Consider the following 19,921-nt stretch of genomic DNA (forward strand, 5'->3'; position numbering starts at 1 on the left):
AATAAGTTGGTTCTCTCCTTGTTGTACATGTTGTACCTGTCAGATATTAAAGTTAAGCCTTGTTATTGCTCTGAGTTCCCAGTCGTACAGACTCATTATTGTGTCATGTGACTCGTACAACTTGGCAGCCACTTCTGTCCTGACTGTTTGCAAATGACGTGGAGTCAACCGTCGAGGCTCATGGGAACTGTAGTGCTGCCGATCAAACTTTTTAATTACATATTCTTGCCATAGCTCGTCATGTGTTTGTTCCACATCTGTGTGACTAATATTCACTGCAACACATTTAGCCTATCTGATAGGGCCAGTTTCTTCTGACTTTTCTGATAAATGTTCACAAACAGGAATTAAACCGAGCTGCTGCATCATCCTGCTTAAGTTTCAGTTTGACAGAGCTCCGCCCCCTCACATGGCTCAACCCAGGAAAATGCTGCACTTCCTCCTCAGTCACCGAGACGCAGACTGAAGAAGAGACGATCAGATTCAGCTTCAGACCAAACTAACAACTTCCTGTGAGTGAGTCCAGCTACAACACTGTTGCTTCAACCTGCTGACACTCCACACACTGAAGGTGAGTTTGACTAAAACCTGAACACAGAGTCACAGTAAACTTCAGTCAAGTCAGTAGAGGGGGGAGGGGAGCCATGACTGACTCTATTTCCTGCTGTGTTTTCAACTTCACCCACAGACTAAATGGCTTCCAAATTAGAGGAGGATCTCTGCTGTCCGGTCTGTACGGAGGTCTTCAGAGATCCTGTTCTTCTGTCCTGCAGCCACAGCTTCTGTAAAGACTGTCTGAAGAGCTGGTGGAAGGAGAAACAAGATCAACTGTGTCCAGTTTGTAAGCGAAGATCTTCAAAGCCACATCCACCTGTTAGTCTGGTGTTGAAGAACCTGTGTGAGAGCTTCTTACAGCAGAGAGAGCAGATATCTTCAGAGGCTCTCTGCAGTCTGCACTCTGAGGAACTCAAACTCTTCTGTCTGGACCATCAGCAGCCAGTGTGTGTTGTCTGTCTCCATTCAGAAACACACACCAGCCACAGAATCAGACCCATCGATGAAGCTGCTTCACAACTCAAGAAGGAACTTGAGAAAACTCTGAAGCCCTTAAAGAAGAAGATAAAGGGTTTTGAAGAAATTCAAGTGAAGTTTGGTCAAACAGCAGAACACATTAAGGTCCAGACCCGACACACAGAGAGGCAGATTAAGGAGCAGTTTAAGAAGCTTCACCAGTTTCTAGAAGAGGAAGAGGAGGCCAGGATGGCTGCACTGAGGGAGGAAGAGGAGCAGAAGAGTCAGAGGATGAAGGAGAAGATGGAGGCTCTGAGCAGAGAGATAGCAGCTCTTTCACACACAGTCAGAGCCACAGAGGACGAGCTGAGAGCTGAAGACGTCTCATTCCTGCTCAACTACAAGGCTGCAGTGGAAAGAGTCCAGCAGCGCCCCCTGCTGGAGGATCCACAGCTGGACTCAGGAGCTCTGATAGACCAGGCCAAACACCTGGGCAACCTGACCTTCAACATCTGGAACAAGATGAAGGACATGGTGTCCTACAGTCATGTGGTTCTGGACCCAAACACTTTCAATCCATATCTAATCCTGTCTGAAGATCTGACCAGTGTGAGACGAGGAGACGAACAGCAGCTTCCTGACAATCCAGAGAGGTTTGATTATTACTGGTCAGTCCTGGGCTCTGAGGGTTTTAACTCAGGGACCCACAGCTGGGATGTCCTGGTTGGAGACATTATGTACTGGGGACTGGGTGTGGTGACAGAGTCTGTGCAGAGGAAGGGAAACAATATATGGCCTGGATTATGGGGAATACGATTTGATGAAGGTGAATACTCAGCATGGTCACCATCAGCTCCAAACATCGATCTCCCAGTGCAGAAGAAGTTCCAGAGGATCAGAGTGAATCTGGACTGGAACAGAGGGAAACTATTGTTTTCTGATCCTGATACTAACACACACATACACACCTTCACACACACTTTCACTCAGAAGATGTTTCCATACATTTACACTGATGATAAAGGCCCAGTGAAGCTGTTACCAGTGAAGGTCTCAGTGACAGTGGAGCAGAGCAGGTAGAGATAAAGAGGAGGATCATATTCATAATGTTGTTGTTTAAAAAGTCAGTGAAGTGAACCGGATCAACTGCACCTGTCGTCCTGCTGTCTCTCTATTACAACACTCTAGTTTTTAATAATGATGATGTAACACTGACTTTTTAAAGAACATTTTTTTGGTTATGCTTTTGCTTTTTGCTTTTTTTTTTTTGAAACTTTAATGTCAATTAAGTCTTTGAAATCAAATGAATTGAACAGAGACGGAGGGAGGTAAAACTAGGCAAATTTACATATCAGGACTGTCAATCAGTTAAAAATATTTGTTTCTGATCAATCAAAGAAGTAACCTTAAAAAAAATAAAAAAATAAAAAAATGTTTTCAAAAGGCGGCACGGTGCAGTGGTTAGCACTGTTGCCTCACAGCAAGAAGGTCCTGGGTTCGAATCCCTGGCCGCCCAGGTCCTTTCTGTGTGGAGTTTGCATGATCTCCTCGTGTCTGCGTGGGTTTCCTCTGGGTACTCCGGTTTCCCCCACCACTAAAAACATGTCAGCTCGCTAATTCTCCAGTCAGCGCCCCTGACCAAAGGCACTGGCTCATAATCTGGAGTTGGTCCCCGGGCGCCGCACCGTGGCTGCCCACTGCTCCTCAGGGATGGGTTAAATGCAGAGAAAGGATTTCACTGTACTAGCTGTATAAAATAAAGTACCTTTACCTATACCTTATCCATAGTAATCATGTTGAATTGACGACACGTTTATTGGTTCAAAATGTACCATAGGTTATTAAAGTGTTTAATAATGGACAAATATGCTGCTTTATTCAAATGTAACTTTATTGTACATTAACCAAAAACAGTGACAAATATTATCCATTGACCCTGAAACACCTCACTGTTTGCTACTAAAAAAAAGAAGCTCCAATGAAATAATGTGAGTGGAAACTGTTTAGACTGAGACTGTTCCCCTTTAAGGCATCGTCCTGTTCATTCTGCAGATTGTAGACACTTAACTTTGTTAAATCATATAAAATAGATTAGTTTATCATGGCTCAGATCTGCTGCAGTATTTGTTCAAATTTACCAAAATTAAACAGAAATAAGAGTTTTATTTTTTACATTTTTTCACATTGTGGCTCCACAACTTATTTATAATGAATTAATTGCAGCATAAACTCTGATTATTTTAATATGTACATAGCAGATCAGCTGCTGCAGAAGTTCAGAGCAAATAAAATGCAGGTTTTCTACATCTGGTGCATCTGATCTGTTTCATCTTGTCAGTGCTTTAGTTTGTTTGTTTCTTATCTTTCGATGGAGAGATGAAGAGTAAATAAACTCCGACCCAGTGTCCGGAGACCTGAGCTGTGAGGCAGGATTAAGATAACATCAGGTTTAAGCCTAACAGTTTTTTAGGGCTCACTTCTTCGCCATGGTAACTGATGCTGAACTTCTATTAGATTCACGAGTGTTAAAAGCTCCACCTACCAACCAATCAAATGACCTCACACTTTTGTCGACCAGATCCTGAAGCCTTGTTGTGCACGTTGGACCTGTCAGATATTAAAGTTAAGCCTTGTTACCGCTCTGAGTTCCCGGTCGTATACAGACTCATCATTGTGTCATGTGACTCATACAACTTGGCAGCCACTTCTGTCCTGACTGTTTGCAAATGGCGTGGAGTCAACCGCTGAGGCTCATGGGAACTGTAGTGCTGCTGATCAAACTTTTTAATTACATATTCTTGTCATAGCTCATCATGTGTCTGCTCCACACCTGTGTGACTAATATTCACTGCAACACTGACACCCTTTTACAAAGGTCAGCAAAGTAACTCAACCTGTTTATGGTTGTCAAAGCTCCGCCCCCTCACCTGAGACAAACCAGGAAACAGTTTGGACTTTGTCAGTCACAGAGATGCAGACTGAAGAAGAGACGATCAGATTCAGCTTCAAACCAAACTAACAACTTCCTGTGAGTGAGTCCAGCTACAACACTGCTGCTTCAACCTGCTGACACTCCACGCACTGAAGGTGAGTTTGACTAAAACCTGGACTCAGACTCACAGTAAACTTCAGTCAAGTCAGTAGAGGAGGGAGGGGAGCCATGACTGACTCTATTTCCTGTCTGCTGTGTTTTCAGCTTCACTCACAGACTAAATGGCTTCCAGATTAGAGGAGGATCTCTGCTGTCCGGTCTGTACGGAGGTCTTCAGAGATCCTGTTGTTCTGACCTGCAGCCACAGCTTCTGTAAAGACTGTCTGAAGAGCTGGTGGAAGGAGAAACGAGATCAGCTGTGTCCAGTTTGTAAGAGAAGATCTTCAAAGCCACATCCACCTTGTAACCTGGTGTTGAAGAACCTGTGTGAGAGCTTCTTACAGCAGAGAGAGCAGAGATCTTCAGAAGCTCTCTGCAGTCTGCACTCTGAGAAACTCAAACTCTTCTGTCTGGACCATCAGCAGCCAGTGTGTGTCATCTGCAGAGATTCAGATAAACACACCAACCACAGATTTAAACCCATCGATGAAGCTGCTTCACAACTCAAGAAGGAACTTGAGGAAACTCTGGAGCCCTTAAAGAAGAAGTTAAAGGGTTTTGAAGAAGTTCAGATGAAGTTTGGTCAAACAGCAGAACACATTAAGGTCCAGGCCCGACACACAGAGAGGCAGATTAAGGAGCAGTTTAAGAAGCTTCACCAGTTTCTAGAAGAGGAAGAGGAGGCCAGGATGGCTGCACTGAGGGAGGAAGAGGAGCAGAAGAGTCAGAGGATGAAGGAGAAGATGGAGGCTCTGAGAAGAGAGATAGCAGCTCTTTCACACACAGTCAGAGCCACAGAGGACGAGCTGAGAGCTGAAGACGTCTCATTCCTGCTCAACTACAAGGCTGCAGTGGAAAGAGTCCAGCAGCGCCCCCTGCTGGAGGATCCACAGCTGGACTCAGGAGCTCTGATAGACCAGGCCAAACACCTGGGCAACCTGGCCTTCAACATCTGGAACAAGATGAAGAACATGGTCTCCTACAGTCCTGTGGTTCTGGACCCAAACACTGTTAATTCATTTCTCATCCGGTCTGAAGATCTGACCAGTGTGAGACGAGGAGATGAACAGCAGCTTCCTGACAATCCAGAGAGGATTGATTCTTACTACTCTGGCCTGAGCTTTGAGGGTTTTAACTCAGGGACCCACAGCTGGGATGTCCAGGTTGGAGACAGTGCAGACTGGGGCCTGGGTGTGGTGACAGAGTCTGTGCAGAGGAAGGGAAGGAACATACTGCCTGGATTATGGGGAATAATGTTTGATGAAGGTAAATACTCAGCATGGTCACCATCAGCTCCAAACATAGCTCTGCTAGTGAAGAAGAAGCTCAAAAGGATCAGAGTAAATCTGGACTGGAAAAGAGGAAAACTGTCGTTCTCTGATCCTGATACTAACACACACATACACACCTTCACACATACTTTCTCCAAGAAGATGTTTCCATACATTGGCACTGGAGATAAAGTTCCGGTGAAGCTGTTACCAATGAAGGTCTCAGTGACAGTGGAGCAGAGCAGGTAGAGATAAAGAGGATGATCATATTTATAATGTTGTTTCAACTGCACCTGTCCTCCTGCTGTCCCATTATTACAAACACTGTGGTTTTTATTAGGGCCACGGGCAATCGCACCGGGCACTGGTCCCAACAGCTATGAAATAGCTGCAGGGACCAGTGCCCGGGCGAAGCCCGGGCACTACTGTTATTGTGTGGATTTTTTCTTCTTATTATTAGTGTGACTGCTGAAGCAGTCACACTATTGTTCTTCTGTTTGGCCATTTTCTTCCGCCTTTTTACGGTCTTCTTCTAGTCCTTCATACTTTGTGCTATTTCAACAATTCATATATCAAAACGTGCAGCTTTTTTTGAACTTTATCGGCATTACTTTTCTCTTTTTAACTATTTATACTTTTTCAAATATTTAACTTTTTCACTAAAAATCTCACATTCATCAAAGTCTCAACCTCTCTTCTTCACAACTCCACTGTAGTGTGGGGGTTAGGGTAACTGCTTGCCAACCCTAAGGTCACTGGTTCGAATCCAAGGGAAGAACTCTTGTTATGTTATGTTGAATTCTGCTCTCCTCCCCCGCCTTCAATTGGTTACAGGTGTTTGTTATCTCCTTGATTACTCATACCAGTTTGCAGCACATCATCACATTACAATGAATGACAACAGTTTTGAAAGCAGTGTGCTCTCTGTAGCCGAGTGGCAGAGTAAAGGTTTAGTGATCATATGGACATGGGTTCGATTCCTGCCTCAGTCTTTTCACTTCATTGCTTGACTTTTGATTCCAATTATTCAGCTGTCATTGGACAGTCTTTGATTCCTCATAGTATAAAGCTCATTGTAACTCAGGTTCTCTGTGGCCATATGGTTAGTGTGTTAGGTGTTGTGCTATTTCAACAATTCAAATATCAAAACGTGCAGCTTTTTTTGAACTTTATCGGCATTACTTTTCTCTTTTTAACTATTTATACTTTTTAAAATATTTAACTTTTTCTGCAAATTAAACTCTAGACAAATTATTTTCTCCAGTTTTGTAGCCACACTTGTCTTCTGGCTAAAATTCTGGTCAAAAATGCAAAGAGACTTAGATAATAATTTAAAATATTTTTTAAATGCAGCCAGGGAGCTCTCTGCTCTCATTCAGCCCAATGCTGAGAGTTCTCCACAACATGCCTATGTCTGTGCTCTCTGTGGCAAAGTGGCCGAGTAAAGGTTTATTGATCATATGGTCATGGGTTCGATTCCTGCCTCAGTCTTTTCACTTCATTGCTTGACTTTTGATTCCAATTATTCAGCTGTCATTGGACAGTCTTTGATTCCTCATAGTATAAAGCTCATTGTAACTCAGGTTCTCTGTGGCCATATGGTTAGTGTGTTAGGTGTTGTGCTATTTCAACAATTCAAATATCAAAACGTGCAGCTTTTTTTGAACTTTATCGGCATTACTTTTCTCTTTTTAACTATTTATACTTTTTAAAATATTTAACTTTTTCTGCAAATTAAACTCTAGACAAATTATTTTCTCCAGTTTTGTAGCCACACTTGTCTTCTGGCTAAAATTCTGGTCAAAAATGCAAAGAGACTTAGATAATAATTTAAAATATTTTTTAAATGCAGCCAGGGAGCTCTCTGCTCTCATTCAGCCCAATGCTGAGAGTTCTCCACAACATGCCTATGTCTGTGCACTCTGTGGCAAAGTGGCAGAGTAAAGGTTTATTGATCATATGGTCATGGGTTCGATTCCTGCCTCAGTCTTTTCACTTCATTGCTTGACTTTTGATTCCAATTATTCAGCTGTCATTGGACAGTCTTTGATTCCTCATAGTATAAAGCTCATTGTAACTCAGGTTCTCTGTGGCCATATGGTTAGTGTGTTAGGTGTTGTGCTATTTCAACAATTCAAATATCAAAACGTGCAGCTTTTTTTGAACTTTATCGGCATTACTTTTCTCTTTTTAACTATTTATACTTTTTAAAATATTTAACTTTTTCTGCAAATTAAACTCTAGACAAATTATTTTCTCCAGTTTTGTAGCCACACTTGTCTTCTGGCTAAAATTCTGGTCAAAAATGCAAAGAGACTTAGATAATAATTTAAAATATTTTTTAAATGCAGCCAGGGAGCTCTCTGCTCTCATTCAGCCCAATGCTGAGAGTTCTCCACAACATGCCTATGTCTGTGCTCTCTGTGGCAAAGTGGCAGAGTAAAGGTTTATTGATCATGAGGTCATGGGTTTGATTCCTTACTTTTTTTTTAAGCAGAAGCCAGTGATCCTCTTATCAAAGGTTTTCTTTACCCCTCACATACTGTCTCTGTCTGTAGCCTAGTGGTTAGCTTGCTGGTCTGGAGACCTGAAGGTTGCTGGTTCAAATCATGCCTCAACAACAATTACAGTGAATTATTTTCCCAGTTGACTTCTGATAACTTGCTTCATGTTGAAACTGCTGCTCTCAGCCTGAAATTCACAGAAATTTTCATTCTAAGTCATTCAAGCTTGACTCTCAAGCTTTCTTGATGTTGACAGTGTGCAGATCATTACAGACAACAGTCTCTGCAACTGTGTGTGCACTGTGGCCTAGAGGCAGAGTGGAAGTCTAATGACCATGAGGTTGTGGGTTCGAGTCCGACCTTGGTCAAACATTTGTATGGTGATCACTGCTTGCACTTTTTGCTAATTCTGCAACAGCGTTCAGTTGCTATCAGCAGTCACACCATTTCCATTCTTGGAAATGCTTTTTCTAGTTATTTTTCCACTTCCGGCCGATTTTCGATGCGCTACTAGTCCTGCAACTCGAAGAGTTGCAGGACAAATTATATATCAAAACGTGCGTCCTGATCGGGATCGGTGTGCTATTACTTTTCTCAACAGTTTACGAATTTTTCGCGACGTAGTCGCGAAAAACTGCGCAAAAATTTTGCATGTAAGTCAATGGGACGGGCGGAAAAAAAAGACCGAAAAAGACCAATCATTGGAGTTTAACAAAAGTCTACTGCTCAGGCATACTTTCACCTAGAGACTCCATTTAAACTTTAAACAGTAGACACAAGTCTTGTGTATTGTCGTATTACTCCACGTTTTGATAGGTCATATAGTTTTTGATCAATCCCTGATCAATGACCATGATCATTTTTGGAGAAATTATGAGTTTATAATGGGTGTGTATTGCATGGAATGTTCGTGTCAGAGTGCGTGACATCATCGGTTAGAGTGGGAGAGAGTGAAGAAACATTCTGTATTTTTTCTGGATAAATTGCCACCACGGCCACAATTTACACTCTACAGACATAATTTTTTCAGAATTTGTAAGACAAACTTGTTATCTCTCATGTCATGTGCTCAAAATATCAGAGAGACTTACAGAACTTACAGAATCAGCCTCTGAGTGCGGCCACGTCTGTCCCTGCTCCTCATTGAGTCCAATACAAATATTTTCTGAGAGGAGCAGAACGGCCTGATGTTTTAAAACTGCCAGCGTCGCCAAAATATTTACTGTAGAAACACCAAATCGTACCGAAATTTTCAGTAAGTCCTTAGAGCAACGTTGATCTGTGTTTTGTTCTGATAGGAGTTACCGTTTTGTCATGCTAAGCCTAATTGTGAGGCCGGTTTAGAGGCAGAAAATGGGTGTTTTTCTCCACGTTTCTGTCTGTCTCAGCCTGCGGGGGCCCCTATCGCCGTGGTAACCTCTTTGATCCTCAGGCCAGGGCTCGTTAACTTCATAAACAATCCACCTGGCGCTCGTTTAAATGTTTATAAACACAGACACAGCTAAATCAGACTGACACAGGATGCAGCTACTAACTAACTATGTGACAAGTCAGTCACACACACACACACACACACAGACTCTAGAGCCAGCTTCATGTGATTACAGTCACACACACACACACACACACACACACACACACACAAACACACACACACACACACAGACTCTAGAGTCAGCTTCATGTGATTACAGTCACACACACACACACACACACACACACACACACACACAGGTAACCTAATGTGGTTACAGCTCCTCCATATCAGTGCTTATAGAAAGATGATCATGTGTCTGTCTGATCAGCTCTGTCTTGACCTTAAGATCGTGGGTTTGATTCCCATGTTGACAGAGATGGCACAACCCGCAGTAGCTCCCGTGGCCCATTCAAAATTTCCCGAGAGGAAATTTTCTAGTTATTATTAGTGTGAATGCTGGAAGCATTCACAGTATTGTTATTCAAATCTTTATTCTTATTATTCTGGGTTCTTCTGCCGTTTTTCGCTGTTTAACTAGTCCTTCATACTTTGTGCCATTTTAACAATTCATATATCAAAACGTGCGGCTTTTTCAGGACATTTAGGCTATGATTTTTATCTTTTCAACTATTTATACTTTTTAAAATATTTAACTTTTTCTGCAATTTTTCTCCCATAGGAATACATTGAAACAGTCTTCAAACTCTTCAAATCTTCTGCTTCATTCAGCCTCTAATAGCTTCAGCATACTTTCAGCTACAGACTTCATTCAACTTTTAAACTGTTCACAAACCTTTCAACTATTCAACTATATCTCAGCTTATTGATATCTTCAACAGTTTCAGATATATGTATAGTTTTAAAATCATTAAAATTTCTGACAAAATTCAGATTTAACATGAAAGTCAATGGGACGGAATGTTCGGACGTTGGCAGTTGGCAGAGTGACAGAGGGTCTAAAAATCCTCTCACATTTTTCTCTCTATCCTGTCAGCACGGCCACAGATTACACTCTACACACATAATTTCGGCCACGTTTGTAGACAAGCTCATCCTTGATCTCTTCATGTGCTCAAAAAACCAGAGAGACGAACACAATTTAAACTGGGAGCCTCCGAGTGCAGCCAGTTCCCTCTCTCCTCTCATTGACTCCCATTCAAAAGTTGGCGCTGATTTTCTAAACGTCTCAAAGTTTCCAACCTGCGACACAATCAACAATTTTTACTCTAGAAACACCAAAGTGACACGGACGCGCTCAGCAAGGTCTTATGGTTCGGAAAATGTAAACCTTTTGCTCGTACTAAGTACAGATTTGTCGTACATTAGATCTGTTTGAGGGTGTCACAGAGCAGTTAAAGCCTATGGTTAAAGCTGCCACCATACCTTAAAGCCACCAGCCAACAGTTACATGGTAACCTCAACATGGCAACCTCACCATGGTAACCTCACCATGGCAACCTCACCATGGCAACGCACATATTCTCTCTGTCTGACTGTCGGTCATACACACACACACACACAAATGGACACACACTAACTACCACACACACACACACACACACACACACACACACACATCCAACACACACACACACACACACAAATGGACACACACACACACACACACACACAAATGGACACACACTCACCATACACACACATACAACACACACACACACACACAAATGGACACACACTCACCATGCATACACATCCAACACACACACACACAAATGGACACACACTAACTACTACACACACACACACACACACACACACACACACCATACGCACACACGCACACACACAAATGGACACACACACACACACACACAAATGGACACACACTCACCATACACACACATCCAACACACACACACACACACATAAATGGACACACACTAACTACCACACACACACCCAACAAACATACAACCACTTACCAAACACATACACAATTTACACAATTACACACAAACAGACACACATGCACACACAACAAACACACAAACAAATGGACACACACTAACCATACACAAACAGACACACACGTCCAACACACACACATTTCATACAGTTGTCAGGTCAGAACTTTTTGTATATCTTCCTCACACACACACACACACACACACACACACACACACACACACACACACACACACACACACACACTTTTCCTACAGTTGTCTGACTGTTTTGTATGTACCTCTCTATCTTCCTGTTGTAGTTAATGGACTCGTTGCTGTTAATTTTGTTCTTTAGCTATTTAAACTGAAAATACACATTTCCCCATTTTGGTCATGTTGAACACATTGTTTTACACGTATCCTAAACTACTGAGGCTCTTCTCAACCATTTCACACCATTAAACCCGCTGTTTACATGTTCTACTCCTCAGCTAATGCTCGATCTATATTCTTCAACAATGTTCTTCTGCTGTCAGTTTACAAAGTATTTCAGTAGGCATTAACTTTTTTCCTAATTCAGGAATTTTTCAAACTCTTCTTTGACAATTCAAGTAATTTCCAGCCATTTCATACAAAGTCTCACATCTTCTACTTTTAAATATATTCTCAGCCATTGCTTCGGCTATGTTAGTGCTGGTTCATCAGTTGTCCTTCCTGTCAGGTTAGCTGCAGATTTCAACTATTTAACCATTACATTTAAACATGCAGAATTTCAATGTTTTCTTCTCCCTTTAGCATTTCTACTGCTTTTTACCTTTAAAAAGGCATTCATCTCACACTACAAGTTATATGTTTCAGCTTTTTCCCTCCTAGGGATGAATAAAGTATTCCTCTACTCTCTACTCTACTCTACTCTACTCTAGCATTAGTCTTTTCAACATTGCTTTAGCAGTTTCGTCAACTAATTTAGCATTGATTCAACAATTTCTTCAACTCATTCAGCATTGCTTCAGCAACAGCGTTCAGCTGCTTTCAGCATTCACACGCATTTTCTGCAGGAAATGCTATCTTTTTCTAGTTATTTTTCCACTTCCGGCCAGATTTCGATGCGCTACTAGTCCTGCAACTCGAAGAGTTGCAGGACATATTATATATCAAAACGTGCGTCTTGATCGGGATCGCTGTGCTATTACTTTTCTCAACAGTTTACGAATTTTTCGCGACGTAGTCGCGAAAAACTGCGCAAAAATTTTGCATGTAAGTCAATGGGACGGGCGGAAAAAAAAGAGCGAAAAAGACCAATCATTGGAGTTTAACAAACGTCTACTGCTCAGGCATACTTTCACCTAGAGACTCCATTTAAACTTTAAACAGTAGACACAAGTCTTGTGTATTGTCGTATTACTCCACGTTTTGATAGGTCATATAGTTTTTGATCAATCCCTGATCAATGACCATGATCATTTTTGGAGAAATTTTGAGTTTATAATGGGTGTGTATTGCATGGAATGTTCGTGTCAGAGTGCGTGACATCATCGGTTAGAGTGGGAGAGAGTGAAGAAACATTCTGTATTTTTTCTGGATAAATTGCCACCACGGCCACAATTTACACTCTACAGACATAATTTTTTCAGAATTTGTAAGACAAACTTGTTATCTCTCATGTCATGTGCTCAAAATATCAGAGAGACTTACAGAACTTACAGAATCAGCCTCTGAGTGCGGCCACGTCTGTCCCTGCTCCTCATTGAGTCCAATACAAATATTTTCTGAGAGGAGCAGAACGGCCTGATGTTTTAAAACTGCCAGCGTCGCCAAAATATTTACTGTAGAAACACCAAATCGTACCGAAATTTTCATTAAGTCCTTAGAGCAACGTTGATCTGTGTTTTGTTCTGATAGGAGTTACCGTTTTGTCATGCTAAGCCTAATTGTGAGGCCGGTTTAGAGGCAGAAAATGGCTGTTTTTCTCCACGTTTCTGTCTGTCTCAGCCTGCGGGGGCCCCTATCGCCGTGGTAACCTCTTTGATCCTCAGGCCAGAGCTCGTTAACTTCATAAACAATCCACCTGGCGCTCGTTTAAATGTTTATAAACACAGACACAGCTAAATCAGACTGACACAGGATGCAGCTACTAACTAACTATGTGACAAGTCAGTCACACACACACACACAGACTCTAGAGCCAGCTTCATGTGATTACAGTCACACACACACACACACACACACACACACACACACACACACACACACACACACACACACACACACACACACACACACACACAGGTAACCTAATGTGGTTACAGCTCCTCCATATCAGTGCTTATAGAAAGATGATCATGTGTCTGTCTGATCAGCTCTGTCTTGACCTTAAGATCGTGGGTTTGATTCCCATGTTGACAGAGATGGCACAACCCGCAGTAGCTCCCGTGGCCCATTCAAAATTTCCCGAGAGGAAATTTTCTAGTTTCTGTATCTTGTAATAAATCATGATGGAATCAAGGAGGAGACGCTGCAGCAGCAGAGAGTTACTGTGACCACTGAACAGCAGAAACAGAGCTGCATTTCTAAACCCAGTGTAGCAAAAAATATTACAAACTTACTTTCCTAAAGTCCCTTAATTAAAGAGCAGCATGTCATGAGCAATTAGTAACTAACGCTCCATATATCCACATACTCTACACCAATGGTTAATAAAGTGGGGTCCGTGGACCCCCAGGGGTCTTTGAGAGGGTTCAAGGGGGTCCCCAGCTTTTTTACCACTTTTTTTCTAGAATGGTTTTTGACAAATCTTACCACTTTTTTCTATAATTTTACCACTTTTATTTCTAGAAATGTTTAAAACGTTTTGGGAGAAATTGTACCACATTTTCCCAGTAATTTCCCTACAATATTTCCAAAAATTCACACCATTGACCCTAATTTGAATGTACATTGACTAAAAAGATCATGTTCTTCAGTCTCAGAACAAATATTTGTGTATGTCTGGTGTTTGCTTCAAAGTTTTGTCCAATGGGGGTCCGTGGTCTAATTTGTGTCAATTTAGGGGACGTTGATGTAACAAAGTTTGACCACTGCTGTACATGATATTCATATTTCTATTGTTTATTGTTTGTTTTTAAAAAAAACTTTTTTGGTTCTTCTGTTTTTTCCTAAATAGTGTTGCTTTGGCAAAATGGAATTTTGACTTGACATTTCAAGTATTTTGGTTGATGTAGGCCTATGTAAAGAAAGATTGTGGCTATCGCTATTGTGGTATCAGGAATGTGTCAATCATTTAAAAATGCTGTATAGCTTCAATAAAAACATGTGAGTGGAAACTGTTCAGACTGATACTGTTAATTCATCTCCAGCAACTGCTTCAAACTATGAACAAAGATGCTAAGATGCTATCCGTTAAGCCAAGAGGTCAATGACCACTTGGCGAAACGGTTAGCACGTCTTTTATGGGTGAGTGAGTTTAACTTCGGTACCACTAACCGCCACATGTCTCACTGGTACCTCGTGACTGTGGCTATACCCGCAGACCTCCGTTACACTTGCAGAGGGAGATGTGTTAACATCCTATTGGCTATTGGGCATAGACATCAAGATAGGGCACCAGCTAGGTGATGGGAGAGCAACAATGGTTTCTCTCTCTTCACACAAAGTGTTAGCCAGGGACTGTTATGATCTAACTCTACAGTTGTGTCTGGAAACTAACATAAAAACATCTCAGCTCCAACCAACTATAAACATACAAGGTTTGACCTTTAACCACACAAACTACAAAGGGAAGTGAAATTCTTCCCTAACAGTTCCCTGTATTATTCCTGAAAAGAGAAAAACTGTGTTTAGTGAAGGGGGGAAAAAAAAACCATCTGCTCTTCAATTTACAATATTCGGTGTTAAAAGTAAACTGGAAATATTCTTGCAGGAAAACCTCCTCTGTTTGCCTGTGAGTGAGATGTTGGTTATAAAGGTAGGCTCCTACTTATGATGATGATGATGATGATGATGATGATGATGTGTCTATCAGCAGGCAGTAGTGATGGGTTCACTGCACAAAAAGATTGACTGTGGGGTCCTGAGGACATTATTAGGTTATTGCATTTATGATATGGGTCATTATGTTTCTGTGTGTGTGTGTGTGTGTGTGTGTGTGTGTGTGTGTGTGTCAGGTATAAAGGAGAGAAGTCATTCTCGCTCAGTGAAGCTGAACATTTCATCATCTAGACACAGATCATTATCGTCCTGCAGCGAAAAAGAACAAACTATTGATTCTTGTTATTTGAGGATCTTGATTTAAACCAGTTTCCATCAGGCTGCTCTGCTCTGGTTTTAAGTTGTTAATGCTACATTATTAGCCTTAGCTTCAACAGCTTTTCACTTTCCAGCATCAATCCTGGAGTCAGAGCCGCTGAACTACAACACCAGTGTTAAATCTCCTAATTCTATTTCTACCACTTCTCTCCTTCTGCTCTAGGTAGCATGCTAACCAACCAGCTAACCAGCTAACCCTGGCCTGTTTCTTGTCACTTCCTGTCCGCCCTGGTCACATGACTCGTACACTACGCTGCTTTTCACAAGACCAGTGAGTAAAAACCTGCTAATGCTAACATGTGATGTTGCTTTAGTAGCAATAGCAAAACATGAAAATAAGGGAGAGTTTACAGTACCTACAGCATCGCCATCTTTTCTCGCGTCATCACTCGGGGTGGGAAGAGATTAACAATGTGACAAGATGAGCTAATGATGCTAACAGGCTAATGACCCAAACACATCAGTCATTTTCAGTCGTTCCTGCATTAGGTTAGTTGAGGGTTAATGCCTTGCTCAGGGGTGCTGCTGTAGCCTACCGTCACACTCTCAGGTAACTTTATTTTAGAAAGAGGTCCCTGGTTCTGCTGGAGGAGGAGGAGGAGGAGGAGGAGGAAGAGGAAGAGGAGGAGGAGGAGGAGGGATGTAAGACAAGTGAGGAGTAAGGAGAAAATTGTCTGTGCCCACTCAGCACTTCACTGCTGGAAAATCCATCTGAAAAACTGTCCTTCAAATGCTGCAGCACACACACACACACACACACACACCTGCACATAATGGTACAATTTGCAGGTTGTCTGACTGCAGATAACGAACCATTTGCAGAGAAAGAAGTGAGTGAACTCATTGGGTTTGAAGAGGAGGAAGAGACTGAATGAGGGAGACAAAAAACAAGGAGGGAGAGAAAGAACAGGTGTAGAGGAGTAAAATAGAGAGAGAGAGAGAGGAGGTGGGTGGGTGGTGGGTGCATTTGACACACTGCTTTTATCTTTTCAGTGAAATTGAACTTGGCTCGGACTTGGACAGAAACAGCCTCCATTTCGTTCATCAGCAGAACAAGCAGTGATTTCATGTCTGCAGAGGCTTTCAGACTCTCTCTGGGATTAGTCTGTTGGCTTGGAGCTTCCTGGGCTGTAAACCTGCTTATTAAAGTGAAGGGGGGGTCCAACGCCTTTCGATGGATTTCAATCAAATATTATTTATAAGAAGCAGAGACACACTGGCATGCAGTATAAGAGATCGCTGCAGAATCTTAAACACATTTACATTTTTGTTTGAGGGAAACAAGATGTAGTCAAGAGGCTTTGTGCTCTCACTTGATGCTTTTTTTTTTGGATGATAAAGTGCTGGAAGGTTCAAAAGTAAACCAAATATGAAGCAGAGAAACATCTGACCTCAAATGTAATTTAAGTCGTCACAGTGGAAAATGACCCTAAGCACTGTTTGTTGTAGCACAAGACGCCGTTCTCAACGTGATAGGAGAATAATTGTGAATTTAATGCAAACCGAGTTGTTGGGTCTGGAGCTGAGCAGCAGATCAGCTAATGTAAAAGAAAAGACACAGAGCAACAGGACAATGTCGACAGAAGATTAGAACGAGTAAAAACAACATTTGATTTTTAAATTAAAACATTAAACAGTTATCCTCACGTCTTTAAGTCTGAAGATACCAAACTACATGCTAGCAGTCGTTCTATGAGCTAACAGCTAACAATGCTAACATCCTGACGCTTCCCATGTGCAATGTCCTAGTTCTGTTTATGGGCATGCTAATGTGGGCGATGTTGTCTGGCCTGCCCTGAGTGGGTTTCGAACCCGGGTCTCCTGCACCGCAGGCGACGATGCAAACCGTTTCGCCAAGAGGTCAATGACCACTTGGCTAGTGGGTTTGCATGTTTTTTTATGGGTGAGTGAGTTTGACTTCATTACCGCTAACGTCACTACCATTTGCTAATTGGCACTAAAAACATAATCTTTTTTTAAAGGATATTTTGTTCATAAACTAAAATACTGGACAAATTTAACAGTTTGATGGCAGAACCATGTTTCATTGCAAAATGTTCGATAGTTGTCACGATATCTGACCAAAAATAGACGTGAACCTCTTGGTGATCATGATGATGATGATACACAAACTGTTGAGGGTTTGTCAAGGTCAAGACATTGCTCAAGCTTAGGAAATATCAAACGTAGAGGAGATAATAAAAAATAATGATAATGTAATGATAAACTTCATTTATAGCACGTATCTTGACATAGTTACAAGGTGCTTGTGCAAGAAATCCAATCCAAACAACACAAATAGTAACAAAGGTAGGTGCACCACCAACCTTCACTAAAACACAGGGAGAAAGTGAAGCTCAGTGAGTTCATGTCTGTGCAGTGTAATCAGCAGCACTGACGTCGACCTGGTCTCAAACCTGCGGCAGGTGCAGTGAAGTAAACTATTGATCTTGTGTTCAAAGTCAAAGTTAAAGTGGCTCAGCTCAAACGTATCAGCTGCTGCTGCTGCTGCTGCTGCTGCAGCTGCTGCAGCACCGTTCACCCTCAGTGATTTCACAGCACCAGCACCTCGGGCACCAAGATGTCGTCGTTTAGCTGAGTCGACTCCCGGGCCACAGTTTGTTCCAGAGAGTGGGACGGAGCCAACAAGCTTCACGGTGGACGAATCAAACACTCAGCAGCCTCAAAGTCAAACTTTAGACTCTAGGAGACGGTGAAGATCAGTGTCTTTAGACTCGGATCAGCTCTGACTAATGTACCTGTCCTTAGATATATAAAGTAGAAGTGGTTTGTGGGACAAATGCAATACCTTGCAGGGGTTTTGGTCACCTTGTGTCTCTGTCTTATGATGTCTCAGGTCCAGATTCATGTTTATAGCGTTGGACGTTGTTACAACAAGCTCCGTCAGTGCCTATCAACTGCTTCCTCCCAGTGCTTCACGTTAAGACTGAAATCCCCTCCTCTGGAATAAAGACAGCCTCGGTCTGTAGATGTGCACTGTAAGGGCAGCAGCTGAAATAGGAAGTAGTTAAAGTGTCTAAACGGGCAGAGTGGGAGCAGCGTGTCAGGTCAAACTGTACCGAGGCTCTGACAGGCAGAGATTACAACTGTTGAATCAAATAATCGTCACGTTGAAGAGGAAACTCTGTTCCTCATCTGATGAGAAGAATAAAAGGCAGCATGACCCTCTGTTTGCTCGTCACTGTGTGTGTGTGAGTGTGTGTGTGTGTGTGTGTGTGTGTGTGTGTGTGTGTGTGTTCTCAGTGTTCGTTACAGCAGCAGATTTCTTCATCTCGTCTTCACTGGTCCTGACACACATGGTTGACTGTGCACTGAGCTGAGAGCGGCGCAGTGCAGCCAACACATCACATGAAGCATCAGTGGAAACAGGAGTGTCCACACTGAGCTGCAGCGACACCCAGACCTAGGTTATCTTTTAGTTTGCTTTAGTTTAGTTTTAGTTAGTCCAGCAAGTAATTAAGCTGTTTTGCTTTTATTTAGCTTTAGCTTTAGTCTTTCAGGATTTAGGAGGAAATCCTTGATTCGTAGAAGCTGAGTCCCAGCGGAGGTTCTTCTTGCAACTTCAACCATTTCTAGCAAATCCTAAAATGCACGCTTAGCTAATCTTCTTGTTCTTCTTGTGGTTCGCCTCTGCTGCCCCCTGGTGGAAGCAGCCTGGTATATCAAGATGTCAAACTGAACAGGAGGCAGTGATCGTGGGAGAAATCGAAGCAGATTTTATCTGCAGTTCAGTTTAATTTTAGTCAGATTTGCACCGTTCATAGTTTTTATTTAGTTACGATTTTTTTCTCATTCTCATTTCTGTGATTTAACCCCTTCACGCCCACAGACCCGTGGATGAATTAGGGCAAAACATCGTACAGGCCAGTGGGTTATTCTCACTGCTCATTGTTTTATTATTGATGTCTGTTAAAGTAGATTTACAGACTTCAATGTTTTTAATTTCCTCATACTGTGAATCTCATTTTCTACTGTTGTTGTCAGGTCTCCCTGTTCTGACGACCAACCAATCAGAGCCCGGTAGCACTGCAGCAGCAACACCTGCTCACTTTGCTTCCTTCTGGTTCAACCTGCGGCTTCACTGATGGAGCACTTCACTCAGCTGTTGGTCTGTGTGTGCACACCTGGATTCATCTGCACCACCGTTCTTTTTTTTTTCTTTTTTTGATCACTGAAGATGTATTTCATCTGCTCAGAGATAAAGTTGGAGGGTTTGAGGAAAATTTTTTTGTTTTTCCATTAACACAGAGCTCAGTAACCTAACCTGAAATGATGATGAAGATGTAATAAATATGAAACGATGAAGAAATGAGCCAAATGAACACATCTGTGAA

The 19,921-nt window shown here is 42.1% G+C and overlaps 2 protein-coding genes across 2 annotated transcripts; both read left to right on the forward strand.

The window, feature by feature from the left end:
- Positions 1-693: 693 nt before the first annotated feature.
- LOC146961204 (E3 ubiquitin-protein ligase TRIM39-like) lies at positions 694-2,107 on the forward strand. The gene has a single exon (XM_085770986.1). The coding sequence runs from the start codon at positions 694-696 to the stop codon at positions 2,089-2,091; it is 1,398 nt and encodes a 465-aa protein (XP_085627112.1). The 3' UTR covers positions 2,092-2,107.
- Positions 2,108-4,220: 2,113 nt separating this feature from the next.
- On the forward strand, positions 4,221-5,639 carry LOC146961205 (E3 ubiquitin-protein ligase TRIM35-like). Its single transcript, XM_085770987.1, has one exon. The coding sequence runs from the start codon at positions 4,225-4,227 to the stop codon at positions 5,620-5,622; it is 1,398 nt and encodes a 465-aa protein (XP_085627113.1). The 5' UTR covers positions 4,221-4,224; the 3' UTR covers positions 5,623-5,639.
- The last annotated feature ends 14,282 nt before the right edge of the window (positions 5,640-19,921 follow it).

The sequence above is a fragment of the Trachurus japonicus genome, chromosome 24, assembly GCF_045865225.1.
Source record: "Trachurus japonicus isolate A0001 chromosome 24, Traja_1.0".
Lineage (NCBI taxonomy): Eukaryota > Metazoa > Chordata > Actinopteri > Carangiformes > Carangidae > Trachurus > Trachurus japonicus.